The sequence below is a fragment of the Myxocyprinus asiaticus genome, chromosome 50, assembly GCF_019703515.2.
Source record: "Myxocyprinus asiaticus isolate MX2 ecotype Aquarium Trade chromosome 50, UBuf_Myxa_2, whole genome shotgun sequence".
Taxonomy (NCBI): Eukaryota; Metazoa; Chordata; class Actinopteri; order Cypriniformes; family Catostomidae; genus Myxocyprinus; species Myxocyprinus asiaticus.
The window spans coordinates 21,699,295-21,725,218 of NC_059393.1; the positions used below are offsets into that span (position 1 = coordinate 21,699,295).

The 25,924-nt window shown below is 37.9% G+C and overlaps 2 protein-coding genes across 4 annotated transcripts in view; one reads left to right on the top strand and one right to left on the bottom strand.

Moving 5' to 3' along the window:
• The window catches only part of LOC127439250 (centromere protein P-like), a 211,343-nt gene that overhangs the window by 3,282 nt on the left and 182,137 nt on the right, over window positions 1-25,924 (bottom strand). For both annotated transcript variants that reach the window (XM_051695444.1, XM_051695445.1), the window contains exons 7-8: window positions 361-440; window positions 171-262 (exon numbers count right to left, since the gene is read on the bottom strand). In XM_051695444.1, coding sequence (XP_051551404.1) covers window positions 171-262; window positions 361-440 — 172 coding nt within the window. The remainder of the gene's footprint in view (window positions 1-170; window positions 263-360; window positions 441-25,924) is intronic.
• LOC127439244 (extracellular matrix protein 2-like) lies at window positions 7,985-25,120 on the top strand. Of its 2 annotated transcripts, none has more exons than XM_051695433.1 (11): window positions 7,985-8,230; window positions 11,953-12,211; window positions 14,734-14,922; window positions 15,291-15,691; window positions 16,790-17,093; window positions 17,813-17,928; window positions 19,200-19,335; window positions 21,268-21,425; window positions 21,733-21,872; window positions 22,499-22,825; window positions 23,679-25,120. In XM_051695433.1, exons 2-11 carry the CDS (start codon window positions 11,962-11,964, stop codon window positions 23,845-23,847), a joined length of 2,190 nt encoding a protein of 729 aa, XP_051551393.1. In that variant the 5' UTR covers window positions 7,985-8,230; window positions 11,953-11,961; the 3' UTR covers window positions 23,848-25,120. The 2 variants fall into 2 exon arrangements, with proteins under 2 accessions (XP_051551393.1, XP_051551392.1); XM_051695432.1 differs by having other exon boundaries at window positions 7,987-8,230; window positions 15,291-15,697; window positions 23,679-25,118.

The window sequence follows — 25,924 nt, forward strand, 5'->3', positions numbered from 1 at the left end:
TCACTCAGCACGCCCTGGGATTCGAACTAGCGAACTCCAGGCGTGGTAGCCAGCGTATTTTACCATTGAGCTACCCAGGCCCCTTATTCATAAGGTATTTGTAATGTTTTGTCCTACCTACACATAAACCATCGTATAATCTTCATTTCACTTGTACAGGTAACTCTTACCCTGATCAGGCATCTTCAGCAAGAGTTCAAGCGATGGTTTTACTACTCCTTCCTTGGACACATCGATCTTCCAGAATATGGTCATTGAGATCCTAAGAAACACACACTCATTTACATTTCATGCATCCTAATAATACTGTCATTATTATTATTTTTTATTCAACTTTTGCTTTCAGCTAATGCTACCTACCCAGGAAGTTTAGGACTTTGAATGATCATGAGTTCCGATCTGCTTCCCTCTGGAAGGCTCACCATGTCTGGATACTTCTCCTGCCAAACAAACCACTCATATTAAAAGGATTGTAGTTCAACTGCTTCCAAAACAAGGGCTGATCGCGAAAAACAAAACAGCTGCCGTACAAACAAAATATGTGGATTTAGATTTCAGGGGATTATGTAATTGTTAGTGGAATTACGTCATTTACTCCGTAATGATGGCAAGATTTCCTTGAGTCACAGTCTGGGACTGCCTGAAATTATGTATTTGTTTAAAGGAGGGTCTTCCCCGCACACTGCGAATGCCGGAAAAAATGTTGCGGTCTTAATATTCCAAATGTCGTTTAATGATTAGAGTGAGTTAGAGACATTTAATAGTAAGGTCTTCAGGACTTTGAACCACAGAGAAGAAAATGGAATAAACAGAACCATTTAATGCTGACAGTAAATAATAAAAAGATGAGGAAAAAGTTTCTGTCTTTCACAGAAACCATTAAATAGTTAGAAATTATAGTTTGAGTTTTACTGTTAAACTGCAATAATACTTAATATATAACATCCTTGAGTAAATTACTATTGGCCTAACATAATTACACTACTCTTAAATTTCGTTTTCCATTTGTCTAGTTTAGAACAAGGCAATTATGGACACAAAGTTTTTGGTGCAACACGACTGTTGCAAAAGCTAAATGAAGTGTGCAATAGATAAACCACTTATTAAATGTTTACGTGTAACTCGGTGATCCACATCGAGGAAGATCTAGGAACCCAGTCAAGCCCTAAGTAAATGAAATGCAAGGATTGAAAACTTGTGAAAGGTAAAACATCTTTCCACTGGGCCATCAATGTTATTTCAACGTTAACAACGTTTAATGTCAATCACCATCCCAAAAAATAACATTAATGTGTTATGTCATCCTTATTCCCCAGTCTTTCCTAGCATTAAAACAGATTTTTTCCCCCTCCCAACAGAAGGAAACATTTCACAGTTGGGCAACAGTCAGTTGTTCCATTAACTTGATGTTTCCTCTAAGGTGTACTGCAACTTCTCAAATTCCTTTGATGTTAAAAGACATAAAGATGTGCAGAGACATAACAACATTGGCTCAACCAATCTCTTCAGTCTGGGTCAGGAATATCAGTTTACCCAAGGCAGATGAGAGAGTGTCTATGAAAACTTTCTTTTTGCAATTCCATTTGGTGATGCTAGTGTCACAGAAATAACACATCTCACCTTTACGGCCCTTTGACACGATGTTGGGGAGTAGTTAACTAAAAGTAGCGATGCAACTAACTTAACTACATTTTTCAGTAGCGTGAAAGTAGCTCAGCTATTTTTGTATACAAAAGTCTCGCTTTTCTAGTAACGAGCGACATTTTCACGACGAGTTGCGCTGTAGCATCACAAAACACTACAGTTGTCACATTGTATTGTGACGGCAGCAATGAAGCCAAAGGAGTAAACAAACACACCTTTACACAAACGATTCCCCTATATTTAGTGTTGGGAACTCATTTTAGTGATTTACATTTTCTGATTCACTTAAGCCCAGTGAAGCCTTAAAGCAACTTTGCTTTAAGTCTTTGCTTAATTTACAGCTACTTAGTTAAACTTTGCTTGACACCTTTTTTTTTTTTAAGTGAATATTTAGTTAATTGCTGCTGTTTATCACTTTATTTTGATTCAGATATACATAAAATAGGGTGTTTTCTAGTTTACTGGTGAATAATAAGTACAAGTTTATGTTCATTTTAATGTTGTCAAATTTAACGAAACCTATTCCTTACGTTATGAAAATTAACCAAAGGTTTTACGATAGTAATATTGTAGTAACCATGGTTTTTGGGTGGAAACAATTAACCATGGTTTTACAACAGTAATTCTGTAGTATCTATATTGTAACCATGGTTTTACTATAGTATTATTGTAGTAACCATGACTTAAGCAAACATGGGAAATTTTGTGGTTACTATGGTTTTGCTTTGTAATAATATTTATGTAATATTGGCATAATATTTAGCTAAATACTTTAAAAAAGCAGCCTTGGAACAATTTCTGTCTACTTGTTAACCTAAAATGTCCCACAATTTTTTAAAAGACACTGGTGGTAATTGTTATGACACAGGTCTGAACAAAAGTCTTTGAGGCTTCCTTGAACTAAGCCATTAATTTCGCGTTGTTTACACAACCAAATATTATTTGAACTCTGTACCACTATTGTCTGATCTTGGAATGACCTGTTATTCCTCATGGATCCCTGTCAACAGTTATTACAACACCAGACAGAACCGCCAGAGACTCTGGACTTACTTGAAGTCTGGATGTTGGAATCATGTGCCCATGAGATGTTAAAAAACTTTACAGCTGAGAAATCTGAGAATAAGCAGTTCTGGGATCTTGCTTTATTGTGAGCGAGTCCATTTTGGCAGGTTTGGTTTCAGAGACACTGGAATCAAATGTTCGTTGACATGACATTTCTTCCTTACTGCAGTTGTGTTAGGCAAAGCATACACTACAAGATAGATAGTTGTCGACCTGCGCATATTTAAAGACTTCATGTGTGTGTGCACTTTACCCAACTAATCATAGGTTTAGTGCATCAATTACTAGAGCATTCTTCTCCCCAACTGTAACTATGATCTCTAAACTCATTCTCATACAAACTTGCACACACTGCATTTTGCACAGAAAGGTAAAAAGAGGTGAAAGGTATTGACGAGCAGTTTGATATTTGTTGTTGTGTGTTTGTTTTTTAGTTCTGCTTCCCAACGCTTCATCCTTCTCTTGCACTCTTTCGCACTGTACACTTTAGGATTAGCTGTTGCTCACCCGACAACTGGTTGAATAAATTTCAAACTAATTTGTCATTAGCGTCTACAACTATTGCGCAGACAGCGCTGGTAAGTTGGTAAGTTACTCAAAAAAATTTAATTTGGGGACCCGGGTAGCTCAGTGGTAAAGACGCTGGCTACCACCCCTGGAATTCGCTGGTTCGAATTCCAGGGCGTGCTGAGTGACTCCAGCCGGGTCTGCTAAGCAAACAAATTGGCCTGGTTGCTAGGGAGGGTAGAGTCACACGGTGTAACCTCCTCATGATCACTATAAGGTGGCTTGCTCTCGGTGGGGCACGTTGTGAGTTGGGCTTGGTTGCCGCGGTGGGTGGCGTGAAGCCTCCACACGCGCTGTGCCTCCGCGGTGGCGCGCCCGGCGAGCCACGTGATAAGATGTGCGAATAGATGGTCTCAGACGCGGAGGCAACTGGGATCCGTCCTCTGACACCCGGACTGAGGTGAGTCACTACGCCATCACGAGGACTTAGTGTGTACATTGGGAATTGGACATTACAAAATTGGGAGAAAAAATAAATAAAAATTAATTTACTACAAATGACTAATTAAGCAAACGTTGTAATCAGATTACTGACTTTACTTTTTTGTGACATTTTCAGTAATCAAATTACTAATTACTTAAGTTACTTTTAAAAAACTTTTTCATGGAAAAGCTTTTGTTTTTCAAAATAATGTCTATATTTCTCTGTTCATTGACTCATCAGGGTGTGCACACCCTTCAACTCACAGAAATGCAAACCTATGAATATAATGCATGCTTTAAATGTATTCTGCATATATGTTTTTTTTTAGAAATGTTTAACCAAAGTAATTAAAAGTAATTTGCCTAATTGAAAGTCAGTAACTGTAATCCGATTATGTAATGTACTAAAAAAGTAGTTAGATTACTATAATTAATTTGTAATTAGATTACACCCAACACTGGTGATGGGTACGAGCTGCAAGTTGGCTATGATCTGCGGCTTTTTGTCACAAACCTAAAACTTCAAAGAGACGAGCTTGAGTCTTGTAGTTCGGATTGGCTTGAACTAAATCAGTGCATCTCAGATTCAAATTTCGATTTGGGCACCTTCAATTTCCATATCGTGTTGCAGGCTCACTAAAATCGAAAGTTTTGTTGAAATTAAATTAGCTGAAGCTCTATTGCTACTTCAAGTTCTTTGCAAGTGCCTCATAGATGATTTTAAGGTACCCTGCTGAAGGGAAAGAAACACAAATCCGCTGACTACACACATGCCACTGTTGAGTACTTAAGCTCTCTGGCATAACATTAAATCTTCCATTATGTTAAAAGTCCCATAAGGGAATACGGTGAACCAGATGCTGAAGCAAACTGACATTAACGCAGTGGAAAAAGACGTCTGAACACAGGAGGCAAAAAAAATACAGTCCAACCCTTTGACAGACATTATCATGGTGCTAGCCATGTGTGTGAAAGCTATGAAGGGGCTCAAAGTACATTTCATACAGTCTTTGACATTATACAGACCATATTGACCAATGGAATTCGCCTGTGGAAAGAGTAACATTTTTAAAGACAGTCAATTGAAATTCAACATATTCTGGTTGGGCTTCTTGAAGAAAAGAGCCTGCCATGTTGGTTAAGTTGACATCCAAACAGAATTAAGAGTTTTCAACCCTTATAGCTTAATGAGATGTGAACGGTAAGTGCGGCAATGCACAAGTCAACATGAAATGGCATTCACAAACCCATTTTACTTACGTAATGGGACAAATACAGAGTGAAACAGAATAATCAAAAAATATTTGGGGCAAGACTTGGTTTTATTTGACTTGGCCTTCAGGAATTGATTAGATCATGAAGAGTGGAGTGAAGTTCCATACCAGAATGGAGCCATGTGGTTGGATGGGAGGGGCTAAAAAAAATGAGAGGGCATGGTGATGTCAGTCGAAAAGGAATTTTAGAGGCAGAACAAGTTATTTAATGGTAAAGAAGATTACAAAGACTTTTTCTTTGACATAATGTGCACTGCTTAATCAGGCAATAATAAGACCAGGGATGTGTATTAAGAAAGTAAACGGGGTCGATTTTGATTTCATGTTGATTTTAAAGAATAAAAAAAAACTCTTCAAAGCAGTTACGGACAGTTGAGTTGCAGCTGTTTGTTCCAGTTGGTTGAGTCAAAAGAGCTTCGGCCATTCCCTGATGGCAAGTCAAATCATCCTGCTGTGCCAAAATATCCTGTACCATTAATTTCACACCGGAGTTGAAATCGTACTCTTTTGATCTATGTCTTCCACGTACAGCCACTAACGACTGCCGAGAAATGTGTCAATCCCTCTGCTTTGCCTCAGGGTCTTCAAGGGTTCCCACTCTTTTCAAGGCACAATTTTCCAGGACATTTTAGGTTCCACACGGTTGTAATATTTAAGCAAAAACACATGAGAGTTCATTAAAATTGTGGTTATTGGAGGGTTACTTCTTTCAAAATTCCGTATTCAACAGTTTAATTAAATTGGTGTCTAATCAAATTAATGTCAAAACTTTAATCAAATGAAAAGAGAATTATATTAATTCAATTTTTCAACATAACATTGCACAATCCGAAACAACACTGATGATATATTTGTCAAATGAAGTGCTGCACAACAGAACATCACAGATATGAGATATTGTTTTAATACAGGGGTGGGTAACCTTTTTTCCATTAAGGGCCATTTGAGTATTTACGAAATTATTCGCGGGCCATGCAATTTCTGATTGTGGGTTGAAATGAATGTGAATGCATTCTGTTACGTGCTCGCACACCAAAAACACTAAAAGGTCTGTCTATTATACAATATTTTGTGTTGTTATCATTTAAAATTATTTTTAAACATTATTTGAAAGGAATCTTTTTTTCAGGTTAATTGAATCAAGGCCATTTTTTGCTTTTCAAATTATTTCTCAAATGGCCTCGCGGGCCGGGTAAAATGATCTCGCGGGCCTTATATGGTCCTGAGGCCTGATGTTCCCCACCCCTGCTTTAATACATTATTATCATTATTATTATTATTATTATTTAATTGCATTAAACATTATATTTTTTCCCAGTACATGGCATAGATCCATTTAAATCAAGCTTTTATTTTGGCATTTTTGTGTGTTTTTGACAGCAGTTTCTCATCTTTGGATAAAGCAGCGTGCTACATGGCCCAGTACGATTAGTAAATCCCCAAAAGCTGACTTCATTAAAATAAATATATAGACTGTATGTGCTGCATGCTTTAGAGCACTCTCTTCACTGTCATCTACTACACACAAACACACACACACACACACACCCAGAGCATGCGTGACGCTCATGATGAGGTGTTTTCAGCGTACGAGCAGCCGGCTTCACACATTCTATTTGAAGCACACAGCACATGCAGATAATACACCGATCAGTCACAACATTAAAACCACCTGCCTAATATTGTGTTCGTCCCCCTCGTGCCGCCAAAACAGCACCAACAATTCTCACCACAATTGTACAGAGCGGTTATCTGAGTTACCGTAGACTTTGTCAGTTCGAACCAGTCTGGCCATTCTCTGTTGACCTCTCTCATCAACAAGTTGTTTCCGTCCACAGAACTGCCGCTCACTGGATATTTTTTGTTTTTGGCACCATTCAGTGTAAATTCTAGAGACTGTTGTGTGTGAAAATCCCAGGAGATCAGCAGTTACAGAAATACTCAGATAACACTAGTTAACACTACAGCAGTAATGGGAAGAAAAAACAATGCATTATATCAATACTTGTACAGTACATGTAACAAAAACCTTGTCAGTGACGCAATCACACAGTTTTATTATACAAAAATATTTTCCAAGACAAACAATTATTTTCCAGATCATTCAGGTATTTTTCTAATTTTCCATGACTTTTCCATGACTGGAAAACTGCATTGCAAATTACCAGGTTTTCCACGCGTTGAAACCATGTCTTCACCAACCTGACACAACTTATCAAATAAATTAATAAATGGACATTGTTTCGATTACAACAAAAATGTATTCCAAAAAAGAAAACAAGAAAAAAAAAAAAAAAAAAAGGTTATAGTGAGGCACTTACAACAGAAGTGGGCCAATTTTTGGGTTTAAAGGCAGAAATGTGTTTGCTTATAATTTTATAAAAGCACACATGTATTCTTCTGTTAAAACCTGTGTATTTTTCAAGCTGTCAAGTTGTTTAAATCACCATTTTTACAGTCGTTTTGGGGTTTTCGCCCTTACGTCGTCATAGCAACAAAGTTGTAAATTTGGATTTCAAATCAACTGAGTCATATTAACGATAAAATAATGGATTGTGAATTATTTACAGCAAAAAAAAATAAAAAAATACAATAAAAAATGTTTTGATGCCACACAACTGGTTTTGACAACCAAAGAAACACTTGACCAGACACGACCCTTAGTACACAAAATTGGAAGGCAAAACAGCTGAGATCCCACTTTTCGGCTCAAATGTGCCCACCCTCTGAAACGAGAGAAGGGGCCGTCTCATTGGGTCGTAGGGGTTGACCAATGCAGCTTGAAAACCAGTCCAGAACAGCCTGAAAACCAGTCTAAAAACCCTATGATCTGCTTATTCAAGTCTCAGGGCTTGGAAAAACGCTCATATGTGTGCATTTACACCTCATTTTCTGCAGTAACATTATGTTTTTACACAGAAGGTAATGACAAGCCAGATGCTACCTCTTTTGTTGAGTACAGTATTCTTCCTAGCCTAGTAATTAGGACACGCAAAATCGCCAAGTTCTTTCTTCTGAGAAAGAAGGCAGTATCTTGTCACAACCCACATTTTGCTGTAACTTTCAGACACAGAACTGGAGAAGTTTTGCCCGAGCGAGCCCTGACAAAACACTAGAGCAGCTCCTGTCTGTTTTTGACATTTATCAGCGTTCTTGCGGAGCAGACACACACACACGGTTTTGCACTGTTGGCAAATCCCATAGCGCTTGGAAAAGAGCGGAAATATTTGGCCTCACAAAACCGCCTGAAATCAGTGGTAATGTACAAACGACTCTCTCCTCTCGCACTCACCCTAAGTAATGTCGTAAAACACTTTTGTGCAACACTAACTGTTTATTTTTTCCATCTGCGGGGTGCATGTCACATTTTTTAGCGTGTATGGCTTAAAAGTTTTCTCTGCATGCAGTTTGATAATATGCAGCACTTCTGGGTTAAGACTTATTAGGGGCATCTTAAGGTTTACATCTTCGGAAATATGACTGCATCATCACTGAATACAGCTGCAGTCTTTTGCAGGACTGTAAAAATGTGTATTGCTTTACTGTACCTGGTTTTCATTACTGCATATAGAGAGAGGGGGACCCCATATACACACCCCTCCTAGATGTTTTCATTCACGGCAGTATATTTTTACCCCTCTCTCTTTCTATAATCCCTCGTCTTATAGATTCTTTCCATCTGAGCCTGGTCATCCAAAAGAGGTTGTTAATTAAAACTTGTTTCCACCTCTTTCCCCCTTTCCTACACTTTTCTGTTTTTTTTTTTTCATCATCGCAGCTCTGATTTAATGCTAACCATATGACTTTACCTGAGGGTCAGATTGACGTTTGTAGATGCCCTCCACACACACATATATCAGTATTGCTTAGCTGTTGCTTATGTTCTTGTTTCCCGTCACTGTAATTCTGTAACCAGTGTTGTCATTTTTTCCTGTTCTGGTTTAGCTTTTCTTTTGAAAGAATTTCAGACAACTCTGCAAAGTCGATTAGTGAGGTCAATTAGTTTAGGATTTGTTCTTAATTTAGTAATGTTTTACTATTTTTGAATATACAATATATTTTTTTATTTACTATTAATTATTTAACATTTTTGTTTTGATATTTCTTAACAGCAGTACTTAAATTAGCATTCAGTGCTGAGCGGTTAGTTTGCTGAATTGTGTTTTTAAATATATCCCCTTATGTGCACCACTGCTACAGCTACAGACATGCATATAGATATATATATATTTTTCGCAACTTACACTGTTTTATGAGCGCTGCGTTTTTTAAGATGGCGTGTCAAGTTAGAAATAGTTCAACTTATTGATTAAAATGAATATTCTTTTAGATCAACAACTGTAAAGACTGTAAAGAACAGAGAGGATTTTAAAAGACACATTATTCATCTTTGATGGATACACATTACACAGAAGAAATGTTCCATTAATTTCAAGCATTTTTAAGCACTTTTCAACAAAATGAGACGATTTCACCAGATATTCCAGTACTTACATTTCTAAAAGCTAAAATCAAGCACTAAGCAATCGAAGGACCTTGTGCAAACCCAGTAAATAGTGTAGAAAAAGGTCAAAGAGAGATTCTGATGTTTGACGGATCATTTCATTTATGGCAGAACGGATTTTTTCTCATGGACTAAAAACAGTGTTGTAAATTTAGAAACATTTTATTTTGCCTCGATATGGTTCGTTATTTATTTTGGTTTGCGATATTTCGAAATTCAACCTATTGTCCCATATCAACTTACAAGTATCATTGCTACAGCTGTACGCATGCATATAAAAAAATCTGGCTGTTGATTCGCAACATGCACTATTTTCAGAGCGCCTCATGCCATAAGTATTGCATTTTTTAAGATGCAGTGTGAAGTTAAAAACAGTTTGACTTTTAAATATGCATCTCAAGACCTCTGCGATCAGTTCCATTCTATTGCACTCCATTGTGCTGTTTTTCAACGGAAGAATGCGTCATATCTAAAAGCCCCCTAAAGACCCCAGTACACTCATGACAAAGTTCTTCTTTGTTTTTGCTCAGAGCCAAAAAGAAGTTCGAAACAGCTGAGCAACGGTATACTGTTTGCGAGCATTCAGACACTGGCCACGCTGCGTTTAGAAGAGCATTTAAATATGAGGACACTCAAGACTACATGTAAAACCTTAACTAATGTGACATTAAAATGTGTTATCAATGACTTTGTGCCTCATTCTATGAGTAGAATTCACACAAGATCAGTAAAAGAATCTGTTTTAACCACTCGATGATGACTTAAAGTAGTATACGGTACTATGCAAAAGTTTTAGGCACTTAAGATGTTTCACAAAAGCATTTGTCTTAAGATGGTTATTTATATCTTCAGCTTTAGTGTGTCAAAGGGAAAAATACATTTTAGACTCCCAAACATTACTTTTGCAAATAGAAAAGATTCGAATAGAAGAACAGGGAGCCCTGCAACAGATGTCATGGCCCCCACAAAGCCCCTCACTGAACATCTGTCAGTCTGAGATTACATAAAGAGACAGAAGCAATTGAGACAGCCTAAATAGAGAGAAGAACTGTGGCGAATTCTCCAAGAAGCTTGGAACATCCTATCTGCCAACAACCAAGAAAAACTGTGTCCAGGTGTACCTAGGAGAATTGGTGTTGTTTTAAAGGCAAAGGTGGTCACACCAAATATTAATTTAGCTTTTTTATGTTTACTGGACTTTTTATGATGATAATTGATAAATGAAAACTATTTATGTCATTATTTTTGAAGACATCCTCACTATGCAACATTTTTCACAAGTGCCTAAAACGTTTGCACACTACTGTATATGCAGTTGATAATGTGTAATTTGTCATGTTTACATTCTGCATTCATGGTGCTAATGCACTAACACGCAGCCATAATATGCACCGATTACACTCTGTTTTTGTCATTTATAATGATACTGATACTAATGCAATGATGTGTGTATAAGAGTGTTAATGGGTAGAATACAGACACAAAAATTATGATCAGAGAGGCATATCTTACTTGGGCAGTTGTGTGAATGGCTTTCGGCTGCAGACGGCACATGAGAGAAGGAGCATATCAAACAACAGCTTGAATGGGCACTTATAAGTTACATTATAAAACAAAACAAAACAATGTAACCGCTATCAGCCTCAAAGTAGGTGGAGCTCCAGGTCACACCTACCGATAGACCAGTGGCAGTAAGGTACTGTATTTAGTAGCCGGTACAACGTTTTCCTGAAAGTTCGGACTGGCAAACCACCGAAACAAACTATAAATCACCTTTGTTTTAGCCAGATTTTGTTCGAAATGACATCACATCCGTTCGTTCTTCAATTTCGTATCAAGTATACCGGGCCCCTAAGAAACGCGTCTGATTGAAACCTGTCTAATTAAACATGGCTTCCTTGAGACAGATTAGTCAAACAGATGTTCCGGCCAACCCACCAACAAGTCAGTTTCGAAAATATGTAGTTTTGCACATACCTACTTCTTATTCATGTTAATTAGGAACTTGTTAAATGGGAGACATGTAATCTTAAAACTTTCACACATCCCAAAAAAGTAAAAATATTTGTATAAAATCCACCTCATATGGTAAAGAAAACCAGTTGCGCTGTTTAAAACAGTACGATTTGTTCAAAACTGGAACTTTCAGTCTCAATCTAGACAATTCTTACTAAAGTCTTGCTATGGTTGTTAAATTTAAACCCAATACTTAGAGCCTCCTGCTGTCCCCTAAACACCACCCATCACACAACTAAATAACAGTTTTACTGTTGGACAGTAAAGGTTTTCCAGACTAATATTCCCTCAGAGCCGTTTATCTCCTCAAGTCAAGCTGTTAAAAGGCCGGATCACCTGCAATGGTGTAACTTATCATTATGGAAATGTATACACAGAAAGTATACATTAACAGATGTATACACAGAAAGTATACATTAACAGAGATATATGAGGATCCCTTCGTCTTTTATCCCACAGGTTTCAGCCATGAGACTAAACCTCATTCTGGTACTATCACTCTGCTTCTGCCTGACCTTCAGTCTCGCAGAAGATCAGAGACGTCCCTTAACACGAGGAAAAAGGCGAGGTGTCAGACCGAAACAAGCAAGGAAACAGACTTCTAATGCCGTCTTGCAGCAGAGAAAAACACCAGAGGGGAATGGACAGGATGGATCCATTTTCATTGACTCTTACAAGAACACCATAGAGCCAAAGCCAAACTACGATATGACTCCAGGTTAGTATGTAACACACAGGTGCTTGGGTTTCCATGTAGAAAAGATCATGTTGGTCTACAAAATTCTTCTTGGATCACCTCATGGATTTCAGTATAAGACCTGGCCATGAATGTGCGTCTGAGAATTCAATGAAAAGGAATAGCAAGTGAATGAAAGTAACCAGGTGTCCATGGTTTTAGAACGGATGCTATTTTGTATAAATAACCATTGCAGATTTTGCGAGTCAAAACTTCAAGGAATGTTCCTAGTTCAAGCTTTTGTGACAATGTTGATTACCATAGAATATTAGAATATTTCAAGGGATGAAATTATTTTCTGTTGACAGCCTAACTTGTATTGAACATGTAACACTCCTTTAAACATTGCCCTCCCAAAGGGTTTTAGAGCAGATGGGTTAGTTTACGTGGTTTGGTACATTACCATTCTTCCCAGGGTGGTAATGGGCAGGTCAGAATACTGGCCACACGATTATACATCGGCTACGTGTGACCCTGCAATTTCACAAAACGCAAACATTTACTTGCACCACAGCAAGAACATGGTGGTACCACCAACTTTGAATGGCAAAAAATAACAAAATAAACCAGACAGCATCTTCAGTGATAATGTAAAAAAAAAGTAATATTACAAATGACAAGTCAATGCAACTCAAAGAGGAATCAGTAACCCCCCCACCCCCCCAAACAAAAAGAAAGAAAAACACTGCTTTCCAGTAGACTCAGTTTCTTTTGTAAAGGGCCGCTCACATCAAACGCATTTTTGCACCATCTGCACTGCGTTTAAATAGTTTTTCAATGTAAACATGCACTAGACGGACATCTTTGTTGCACAGGGTCTCGCTTGTGCATTCTGCCTTGTGCAGGAACACCCCGTTTTTTTAGAAGACATGTCAAGTTAAAAAGACATAACATCGTCAATGCAACGAAGTTGTAAAATTGGATTTATCTTTACACAGAAAAGGTTAATAAGTGATTTTATCACAATTAAATCATGTTAACATGCATATTACATCTTGTAGCTATATTTTTGAAACAGTGAGTATTTTAACATTTACGGTAATTTGTAAGTGTAAAGGCCTGTTCACACCAAATCCGTGATGATTTTGCAAGATGAATCTCTGACGGAAAGTCTATTTACACAGAGTACGTAAAAAATGAAACTAAAAACAATTTCACTCCTGTACAGTAGGTGGCACTGTTGCGGTGCTGTTGTTATACCAGTCTCCTGTCCGCAACTTCAGCTGCTAGAGATTAATATAATAAATGATGTTAAAGCATTTATTTACCTAATGATTCATTATGTTCTTTCTATGGTGTTGATGCATTTTGAGGAGTATATTATCTGTGTTTTTTATGCGAGTGAGATGAGTACAGTCAAGAGCACTGTTGGATATTTATTTGCACATGCTACGAGTATATTACAAACGGACACCTGAAGCCAAATTCTCTTTTTATAATGGATTAATTCCTGGATAATATAACAAGGTACAGTGATATAAATAAACATAGAATAATGCACATTAAGAATAACAGGTATATTATAAAATATGTTGCATAATAAAATAATATAATAGAAAACCCTGGCTCTCTGTCTTTATTAAAATTATTGCAGTACTTTGTTATATTACACTTGCAATAAAAATAGCAGTGTGGTTCTACAATTTGTTTGTCTACAGTAAAATATAGCATGTAAAGACTCTTTTTCTGGGATTTTCTACGAGCTCAGTGCAAATGAACTGCTAAACCTCGCTGCTATTTTTAATGCCATGATAATATAACAGGCACAGTAATATAATGCATGTACATTAGACAAAAAAACATAAGCAGAACGGGTTTATGTTTGTAGTACAAAGGGTTCATGAACAGCAACTATTTATATGAAAGTATATAATTTTCAGGGGTGTGTATCAGCTGCACGTATGCCGGTGTTTGCCAGTAGATTAGCACCACCAACACACTGGATTGAGCAGCAGCATCTACTGACAAAAAGCTCTCATCTCATTGGTCAGTCAGTTTTCATTGCAGTCAGAAGAAAAAAAAAATTGGAACACTCCGTAAAAAACCTTTGGATCGTCGGCGGAAGTTTTGTCGGATCAAATGTGCATAGCGCCATAGGAATGCATTGTTACCGTACAAAAGCTTGGTGTGAACAGGCCTTAAGTGGTAAGTGTCTCACTGTAACCCAGAATTTATTTTATTTTTCGACAAGTCGAAATTATAATTTTTTGTTAATTAACATTATGCCAAAAATACAGTTGATTGAGCTTAACTTGTATCGCACCTGGTATATTCCTTTAATGCTAGCTTGTGTACACTAAATGCTAAGATAAAGGATTCCCAAAGAATACACAATACTAATGAAATCTATACTTGGCCAAATTAATAAATGTAACCCATTTCCATCAACCTAATACTGGTATTTTCTAGGTATGCGCCTGGTAAACTATTGTCTTGTTTTTTGAAAGGTTGTGTATTAAACACATTTGTAAGTTTCATTCTTCCTCTTATTATTATTCTTCCAGGGAAGACTGAGCACTGTGTGTTTCGGGGCATCACCATGTTTGATAAAACAATGTGGTCACCAAAGCCTTGTGTGACCTGCCTGTGCTCCAGTGGTGAGGTGGTCTGTGACCAAATAAAGTGTCCTGTGCTACGGTGCCAACTCAAATTTCAACCAGTCATAGAGTGCTGCCCAATTTGCATTGACCCAGGTTTGGAAAAAGAACAACAAGTTATAACAATGCACACCATTTGCACTAGCAGCAAAATTTCAGAATGACAAAATTAAAATTCTGTTATTATTTACTCAATAAATAATGTTGTTCCAAATGTGCATGCTTTTTTTATTTCATTCCAAATGTCTATGCATTTTAAAAAAAATGATTTTTATGGTAATCTTTGGTCTTTTTTTAAGCTTGACAGATGTGGTCACTATGAACGTTGGTATGGACAAGAATGCATAAAATTTCTCCTTTTGAGATCCACAGCAAATATAAATTAAATTTTTGGGTAAACTAACCCTTTAATTGTGATATTCATTTCTCTTTGTCATATTAACGCATGACTGTTACTGTCTCAGTCGTCGATGTCCCTGAGTATTCTGGAGACTCTCCTGTTCCCAACGATCTTGCTGAGCTTGATACCGAAACATCTCGAAGCCAGACAGACAGGAAAGAAAGACAGAAAAAAGTCGAGGAGGAATGGATTCGCAAAAAAGACGATGAACGCAAGTGGAGAAAGAAGCAAAAGAAAAAGGAAGCCGAGAGACAGAGGAAGTTAAAAAAGGAGAAGACCGCCAGAGAAAAAGAGGAGGAACAAAGGAGGCTACGAGAAGAAGAAGAAGAGAGAGCAGCGGCGGAGGAGAGAAGAAGAAGGATGGAGGAACACAAGAGGGTCGAGCAGGAGAGGGCTCGTCGACTAGAGATGGAGCAAAGAGAGATGCTGAGAGCTCTGGAGGAAGCGGCCGAACGTGCCCAGGAAGTAGGGGTGGGAATATTGTGATTCGTTATGTTTAATGTGATTCATTCCAAAGCACCGGAGTTATTTGTTCGTGAATTGGACTATACCAGTCATGCATTGCATGTTTTTGATTGCAGTCAGTGAACACCACGCAACAGAAAGACGAGTAGGTTTTCGCGTTATATTGCGGTACATGCTATATTCAATTCAAACGGCAAGTTTACGACTCAGGTAAAATATTATTTCTTTTGCCGTGGTGTTGGAGATTCAGTAGAGGCATTGCACCAGTCAAAAAACGATGTGTCAGTCAAAAAAATAAATAAAACATTTGCTCAAGGGAATAGCGTATCTTGGTTTCAGCATTTTTATCATTACACGAAAACCCTTACAGTCTAGCTGTACGGAGAATCTGTGCAAACATCCTTAAAAATGTAACTTATTTAATTTGTTAAAAGACAAAGAATTGGTAGGGGGCCTGGGTAGCTCAGCGAGTAAAGATGCTGACTACCACCCCTGGAGTCACGAGTTCAAATCCAGGGTGTGCTGAGTGACTCCAGTCAGGTCTCCTAAGCAACCAAATTGGCCCGGTTGCTTGGGAGGGTAGAGTCACATGGGGTAACCTCCTCGTGGTCGCTATAATGTGATTCTCGCTCTTGGTGGGGCACGTGGCGAGTTGTGCGTGGATGCCGCGGAGAATAGCGTGAGCCTCCACACGCGCTATGTCTCTGCGGTAACGAGCTCAACAAGCCACGTGCTAAAATACGTGGATTGACTGTCTCAGATGCGGAGGCAACTGAGATTCATCCTCCACCACCTGGATTGAGGCGAGTCACTACGCCACCACAAGGGCATTGGGAATTGGGCATTCCAAATTGGGGAGAAAAGGGGAGAAGAATTAAATGTCATTTTTTATAGAGTTTTATGAAGTTACAAACTTAGATTCTTAGCTTGCTTTTAAGTCGAATAGAAATAAGCGAGCATACATCGAACTGTTGCACAAGTACTATTCCTTTTCTCGCAAACTTATTTGGATTCGTGCTGTTAAAATATCGATACAGTATCGTGAGGTATTATATTGCAAAACTTTGAACTATTGTTATTTTCCCCCATCTTTATCAGGAAGGGCTCCATGGAGATGAAGCCAATGAAGAGGAGGAAGTTGTCTGGTTAAGGGGTGACGTTTTCCAAATGCCACCTGTGCTGCCCACGGCAGCCCCAGGTCCTCCTCCTCTCCCACCTCTCCAGAAACCAAGTGAACCAGGCAAGGAGAAACCCGAATGCACCGAAGAGGAACCTGAGATGGTAACCACCTTGCTACCTCCAGGTTGTTCGATATCTGACGTCATCGTCACCTGTGAGAATGCAAAACTGACGAGTATACCTCCGCTGTCCATCCCTGAGCTCAAATCACTTGGCCTACAGGGTGAGGAATCAGCAGGGATGATACGAAGTTGTATCAATATCTGGGTCACGATACGATAATATTGCAAATGTTTTTATGTTTAGTGTATTGTTATTCAAAATTGTGACACACTGCAATCTTTTTCTCATTCACTATCATCGGATAATTTAGTACTTGCTTTGCGAAACAAGTACTAAACTTTCTGTTTACTTCATCGTAGAGCCACATAAATATTGTAGAAAATAAGCACTGTCAGTAAAACAAAATGACATAAGGGAATAGCATACTTTGAGCGTATATATAATTACATGAAAACCTTTGTTAACATTTTAGTCAAAAATAAATAATTGAGTGTACGTTGACCTAATGCCGCAGTACGTTTTTACAAACTTGATCTGATTAATGGTCAATCTCCAAAATATTAATGTAAAAATGTACCCAAAAATATTGACTCTTGGTTTTAGAATATGATACAGTATTGTGAGGTGAAGTATCAAAATACATTAAAACAGCGTTTTTTTCCCCCACCTCTAGTTAGGAATACAGCATACATGCGTAACCCCAGTCAAAGGTCGTAAGAGAGACCGACCATGCAATGGAACCTAGATTACTTACCTAAGACACATGCAAGAAATTAAGTCTAAATCAATGGACATGCCAATGGTTTAAAGCCAGTGTTAATGTTTACAGAGCTGAGAGAGGCTGATTTTGATAACTTGTCATGCATTATGAAATTACAGGCAATGAAATCAAAACCATTCCTGCTGGAGCATTCAATGGTATTCCCAACCTGGAGTGGATAGACTTTGGGAAAAACAAAATCTCATCATCAGGAATCGATCCACAAGCATTTAAAGTAAGTGATAAGAACAAGTTTACTAAATACTACATTAACAAAGACATAAACCATGTGTTGCCAAATGAGCCAAACTGGCAAGAAAAAAAATCCACAATGAAGAAAAAAAAAAAAAAAAGTATCTCTTGGAACTCTGAGGCCATGTCTAAACTAATCCGCTTAAGTTTGAAACTCTGTTTAGTTTCCTAACATCATTGTTTTCCAGAGCGTGTGGTTAGAAGAACATTTTCGAAAGTCTTTGTTTTCGGTGGACGAAAATGCCGTTCTAGTTTGAATGAGAGGTGAAAAATGTAGTGAAATTAATGTGTTTTCAAACAAAGACATATTAGTGTGGACATGGCCTAAAATGTCACACTCTGACAATACATAATTTTTCATTTGAGGTATAATTTGTGCATGAGAATGAACAGCTCAGAAACGAAAAAGCCTAATCCTGCATAAAATGTTTGGAATTTTAAATAAGCTTCTGAATGTAAAGACAGACAGTTTAAATAATCTGACTGTCAACATGACAACGCACCCATTCTGAATGTAAAACTGCCAAGTCATTGTACATAAGAGCATGTCTTGTTTGATCACTTGTTAGAATCAAACAACATTCTGGCAAATGAGATGATGTCCTTTTCTGTAGCTGCCTTTAGTTTCACTGTTCAGAAATTCACATTACATCCATGTGAACTTTAGTTGATTTAGGCAAGCAAATGTTTCTTCCATAACGGTTTAAAGCCATGTAAAAAAAAAATTAAAAAAATAACACCATACGAATCTTACAGAAGTTTCACAAATTCTACTTTAATTTAAACACTACTTGTACCTGACACTGGTAACCATGCTTTTCAGCACAGCCTTTTAAACCAAATCAAAATTCCATGGCATTTGGTCAAGGGTACGCCATGCAAGACTTTCCTTTATTCACCAGCAGAAATATGCTCAACATGTGAAACTAATAGTGAAGTTTTTGAAAAACGTCTTTGTCATGACACAACAGTATACATACTCTATGTCCATATATACAGTATACATATTTTTAGTTGCCCAGGCTGGAAGACCATCTTAAAACAGCTATAGCCAGCCATATGGAAACCACTGCTTGTTGACAAATTACAGAGCTGAATTAGAGGATGCAAACCATCAAGATACATTTTCTTAGCATGTCGCAAACAAACAGAAAATTCGATCTGCATTACTAACATGCATTCAAAGCACTTCTAGAAAACCTTTCAAAGCTGAATACTAAAAGTTAATAACATTTTTGTGTCACTTTTTTAAAGGGTCTTAAATTCCTGTCTCGCTTGTACATGGATGGAAACCTTCTGGAACAAATTCCCTCTGAGCTCCCATCAACACTCCAGGAACTGAAGATAAATGAGAACAATCTAAAGGAAATTGAGGAAAACAGCTTTGAAGGTACAACCCCAATTTCGAAAAAGTTGGGACAGTATGAAAAATGCTAATAAAAACAAAGAGGAGTGATTTGGAAATTATATTCACCCTTTGCTATATATATATATATATATATATATATATATATATATATATATATATATATATATATATATATTTTTTTTTTTTTTTTTTTATAAATGTACAGTAATTCAGCAAATAATCCAGCACTTTGAGTACAATGTTCCCCAAAAACAAATTCGAAGGATTTTGGGCATTTCACCCTCTAGAGTGCACAATATAGTTAAAAGATTCAAGGAATCTGTTCAAATCTCAGTGCGTAAAAGGCAAGATGAAAACCACTTCTGAATGTGTGTGACCTCTGATCCCTCAGACATCACATTCTTAAAAAACATCATTCATCTGTAATGGATATCATGAACATGGGCTTGGGATAATAAACCTTTGTTAGTCAACACTACTCACCGCTGCATCCACAGATGCAAGTTAAGACTTTACTATGCAAAGTAGAAGCCCTACATCAACACTTTCCAGACTCGCTGCCGACTTCTCTGGGCTCGGTTTCATCTTAGATGGAAAGTAGAATGGTGGAACTGTGCTTTTTGATCTGAAGAGTCCACATTTTAAAAAGTTTTTGAAAAACACAGCTGTTATGTTATCTGGGCCAAAGAGGAAAAGGAACCACCAAGCTGTTATTAGCGTCAGGTCCAAAAGCCAGTGTCTGTATGGGCCAGGGGTGTCAGTGCCCATTTCATGGGTAACTCACACATCTGTAAGAACACCATGAATGCAGACAGATATGTAAAAATTTTGGAGCAACATATTCTGCCATCCAGCACCATCTTTTCAGGGACGTCCCTGCATTATCCAGCAGGACAACTTCAAACCACATACCGCCTGGATTACAAGTGCATGGCTGTGAAGCAGAGAGTGTGGGTGCTAGATTGGCCTGCCTGCAGTCCTGACCTGTCTCCAATTGAGAATGTGTGGTGCATTATTAAGCACTCCATCCGGCAATGAATACCCTGTACAATTGTGCAGCTAAAGACCTACATAATGGATGAACGTTAACAAACTTGTGTCTTCAGTGCCCAAATGCTTAATAAGTGTTATTAGAAGGGGCCTGGGTAGCTCAGCGAATATTGACCCTGACTACCACACCTGGAGTTGCAAGTTCGAATCCAGGGTGTGCTGAGTGACTCCAGCCAGGTCTCCTAAGCAACCAAATTGCCCGGTTGCTAGGGAGGGTAGAGTCACATGGGTTAACCTCCTTGTGGTCGCTATAATGTGGTTCGCACTCGGTGGGGTGCGTGGTGAGTTGTGCCACGGAGAATAGCATGAAGCCTCCACACATGCTATGTCTTCGTGGTAACGCGCTCAACAAGCCATGTGATAAGATGTGCGGATTGACTGCCTCAGACGCAGAGGCAACAGAGATTCATCCTCCGCCACCCGGATTGAGGCGAGTCACTACGCCACCACGAGGACTTAGAGTGCACTAGGAATTGGGCATTCCAAATTGGGGAGAAAAAAAAAATTATGATGTTTCACAGTGGTAAACACTTGACTGTCCCAACTTTTTTGGAGCATGCTGCAATCATCAGATTTGAAATTACTGTACATTTAAAAAAAATAACAAACAATGAAATTCACAGGGTAAAACATATAATGTGTACTTGTAGAGCTTTCTATAGAGCAAAGGGTGATTATAATTTACAAATCACTCATTTTTGTTCTTATAAGCATTTTTCATACTGTCCCAACTTTTTCGGAACTGGGGTTGTAAAACAATTGAATATTTAAATGTACTTTTAGCATAATTTAAACATCTGTCACAATTTGACATTTAATTTACTAACAGTAGCACAACATTTTCCTCAACAAATATTGCACTACGATAAATATTTCCATGAATGGCTTCATAATTCATGGCAGGTCTTGGCAGTCTGGTTACCTTGGAAATGGAGGGAAACTTGCTCAGTGAAGGTAATGTGAATCCACAGGCCTTTAAACCTCTGAAAGAACTGACTTATCTTCGACTGAGCAGGAACTATTTCCGTACCATTCCTCAGGGACTACCTGCATCTTTACAGGTGAGTTTTGAAATGGGAAACTGCTTTTAGGGTTGACAAATGTCAAGAAATAGACAAAACCATGACATCCCCAAACAATCTTGCTCTACAGTGGAATTTAATTGCATATGTTTATAATTGGTTGTACCTGTGGAAACCAGTGGCACTAAAACAGCAATTACGGTTAAGCAACACCTCGACTTCACCACAGTAGTCTAAAGTGCCACAAGGCCAATTTTTATGAGTTCACCAAGCAACAAGTGTTTCTAGTTTATTTATTCCACAAAACAAGCTGTTCAATTTACTTAATAATCTCTTTGACATTTAGGAGTTGTACCTGGAAAATAATCTAATTGAAGAAATCTCTGAAACGGCATTTAATTACACAACAAACATCAACGTTGTTGTACTACGACATAACAAAATAGATGAGTCAAGGATTGCACCGTTAGCCTGGATCAATCAAAGGTGTGTAACAATGAAACCAATGTAAAGAAACCACAAATAGAACACTGCAGGAACAATAGGGGGTGAATTTACAAAAACGTTATGCAACTTTTGTGTGTGGGTTTTCAGCGCAAAATCCTGCATCTTTTTCAATGACTACTTACAATCAAGGTTAACCAGGCACTGTTTGTGCTTGTACAGCTTTGCACCATTTATATAATAATTAAATCAGTGTCATTGTTTTCAGCGCAAACATGCCTCCCTTATATGCGAATTAGGCTTTAAGTTGAATAGCTCCTTATGCACCAAAGTAAACACTATTTGCCTGGCAAAACTAAGATTGCACTTTCAGTGCATCAAAAAACATAATTTTGTGTTAATTTTAACTATTTATTATTACAGCAGTAATTCATGTTTCCGCTGTTACTGATTTGCATAAATCTTAAGCAAATTAAATTAAAAAAAAAAACAAAGGCTGTGTGTGCAAATATACAATGCTATCAGCAGCCACAATTCATTCTAAGTGAATTTCCCCCTAGGAGTTTTAGCTTCCTTTCAATGGAAGATTAAGTGAAAACCTGAATTTTGCTTTTGTGTCTGTTTATTCAGATGAATGAACACTTCTACTTTTTCAATATTTCTAAAAGGAACCTGGAATCTATAGATCTTTCACACAACAACTTCTATCTGGTTCCATCCTTCCTCCCGAAGTCACTAGTTCACCTGGTGTTGACCGGGAATCAGATTGAACGCATTCCAGGATACGTGTTTGCACACATGGAGCCTGGCCTCGAGTACCTCTACCTCTCCTACAACAAACTGGATGGTGAAGGCATTGAGCCTGAGTCCTTTTTTGGCACCTTCAACACTATGACGGAACTCTGTCTGGATCATAACCAGCTCACGGCTGTTCCCATGGGAGTTAATGAGATGACAACTTTACACTTCCTCCGACTTAACAACAACAAAATAAGGTACACTGCTAGCCTCATGCAAATTACGGTAGACAGTCCAATTTGTCATTATTTCGACTGGTGTTTTGTGACTGCGCGACTGCATTTATACCTGGAATTCATGTCCGTTTTGGGTGATCCCAAAGGTTTCAAAACGTTTTATAATCGGATCACTCAAACTACATTTGAAAGTTCTCAAAAATGGATGTGACAACAGGACATTTATTGTGTAATTGTTCAATCATCCTCATGCATCCAGGACAGCAGCAAAAGACTAACTATTCACTTGTTAATCCACCATTGTGCTAAAACAACAGTTTTACACTTTGCTGTTTAAGTGTCGCTAAAAAAAATCTTGCCACACGATTGGAAAAACTGGAAAAGTGCATAAATCAAAATGGAAATTGCGCATATACATGCACAAGATTTCATGGAACTTTGGCATGAACAGGCAAAGACACGGATTATATGAAGCACACACGCAAAGTTCTAAGATACGATCTTTGGGGGGGCATTTTGATCTTTTGTTTGGGAGAGGGGTAGTGGTTCATTGGACCGGGAGGGGGGTGTCTGAAGTTTGGGGGGGGGGGGGGCATAATGAATATGTAGGGGGCCATTCCCCTCCCTTAGACCTGGCCATAATTCCACTCAAACGTCAGGTTGGTGTTGAGATTCAAATATGGAAGTATAACATTTTTACTATTTGCTTTACCATACAGTAACACAGAACTCAACAATCTATCCTACCTGATCACCAAAGGAGGATATAAATACCAGGTGTAAACAGGGCCAAAATTACATATCAGCCTCAGATATATGAAATGCCATTAAGAACTTTGACTATCCTCAATGCGTTTAATTTTTCGTTCAACAGGCATATAGACGAAGATGCCATCTGTGACCCCTTGAATGACGATGACTCCCATCTAGTCGTCCTTCGCCTTGAGAACAATTTAATTGATGCACGGAAAATATCACCCGCGGCTTTCTCCTGTGTCCGTTCCTCCTCTAGTGTCGTTTTAAAGCCCCAGAGGATTAAGTAACCATCCAGCGTTCTACAAATCTAGTGCTGATTGCAAAGCACTGAAGACCGTAAATATAACACCAATAGGATTCCTGTGAAATGCGCAGTCATCAAGGAAATATTAGTGAAATAAGCAACAATTTAGTTTCATCCCAAAAAATTGCTACCAGAGACACAATTCTTTAGTTAAAACTCTGTTCAGCATGTTTATTATCTCCAGCTTGTTTTCTTGGCTTTTATAATCTTCAGTGTATAAGACTGGACATGACAACTGCCTGGAGGATCGTGGAAGCATGCAGTCATTGTTAGCACCTGCCTAGATGTGTTTTTGTAGGTGTCTTAAGGGGATGCATTGATCAGCTGTACATTAATTCAACAAAAAAGTTACTATAACTTTATAATCTATGTTGAGATGTATCTATTTCCTTTGTCACAGTATTACGTTTGAGATGTCTATCATAGTGAAGTTACTGAAACACAGGATGCATGTTTTGCAGCTTTTCTGAAATATGTCTATAAATGAAAACAGCAAAAGCTCACCTGTTTCATCATGCATATTTCAACTAAGATAGGACCACTAAGGACATGTTACTACTGAGAGAATACACTAATTGACTGCACAATTGATATTTACACAGTTCAGAAATGTTCTGTTTTGTTTTTATTAAAAAGTTGTTTGAGTGCATGTCAGACAGCTTATGACCACCAATTTGGTGAGGAAATCAATACAGCTTCTAGGAGAAATTTACTCAAATTAAAATTGTGTTTTTAAACAATTAAACATTCATTAGGCAAGGGCATAGCCTCAGTCATCATTCTCTTTTATTGTATGGATAAATAACACAAAGGAAAAGTGAATGGTGACTGAGGTTGTCATTTCCATTTGTGTTCCACTGTAGAAAGTCATTTGGGTTTGAAACAACATGAGGGTTATTTTAATTTTTTTGTGAACTATCCCTTTCACTAAAATACTATTCTCCTACTCACACTATTTTCTATTTTAGTCTATCCAAATGTGTGGGTAAAATGAGGCAATTGCATGCTCGAATTTCCTAAAATGTCTTCTCCTTTTATTGTATTTATTTCTAAAATATCTCAGGATAACACATCTTCAAGGAATATCTATACATTTTCAACAGAAGTGCTCCACTAATAGGATCACTGCAGACTAAAATACATTAATGACCCCTGTATATGATCTGACTATAACATTATTGTCTTCTGCTTCATCTAAGATTATTTTCTAAGTTCTTACTCCATAATGCCCAAAGAGTTGAGAAGCATTAATGAAAAAATAGCTCTTGAGGTTGAATTGGGGTTTCACTGATTTCAAACTATGACTGGGACGAGCTTTCGGAAAAGGAAAAATAAAAAAAAGCCATGATTTAGAAAACCATGCCTTCTAAATCAAACACTAATGACATGGCTTTCATTTTTTATTTGTGAAAAAACAATATCTAAAACCCACTCTAAGCAATGTCAGTAGAGTTAAATCTTCCTCTGCAGAACAATTTAACAACTTGAGAAACAAATCTGTGGAGCAATTAGCAACATATCTCAAGGCTGCTTAGTGTTTGCACAAAGTCGACACTTGCTCCATCTGCAAGTATTTAGATATTTTTACTGGAAAATAAGACAAAATATAGCTGCAAGCAGCGATGACGGGCCCAAGCACCATCAGTCCATTTCCACCTGGTGGCTTTCGTAAAACAATACAAGGTGGACACACGCATTTGCATCATTCTAAACAATTTTGAAGCAATTTGGGTAAATATAAGTGGACTATTTTAAAGTCTGTTGTAAGAGCCACACTTCCTGCTGCCAGGTGGTGGTGCTATCACCATGACCCAAAATAGTCACATCCATGTGATTAGCCCCCAAGACTAAACATACATTTCAATTTTGATCTAAATACACAGCAGACATGAGTCACACAGAAGATATGAGTCACTTCCTGTTTCCCATTTTTCGCCATTAATGCCTCGCCATGGCAACACCGTTCGATAAATTAAAAATCTGTTCGCAATTTAGCATCTTCAATGTATTGGAATAATGTTGTCTAAATGTGGTGACAGTCTCATGAATCGTCTAGGACG

What these genes read in the sequence shown, in the direction of transcription:
- LOC127439244 (XM_051695432.1), top strand. Translation starts at nt 11,962, where the DNA reads ATGAGACTAAACCTCATTCTGGTACTATCACTCTGCTTCTGCCTGACC. An exon ending in AAACTACGATATGACTCCAG is followed by an intron (nt 12,212 to 14,733) that starts GTTAGTATGTAA and finishes TTATTCTTCCAG; the next exon opens with GGAAGACTGAGCACTGTGTG. An exon ending in AACGTGCCCAGGAAGTAGGG is followed by an intron (nt 15,698 to 16,789) that starts GTGGGAATATTG and finishes CATCTTTATCAG; the next exon opens with GAAGGGCTCCATGGAGATGA.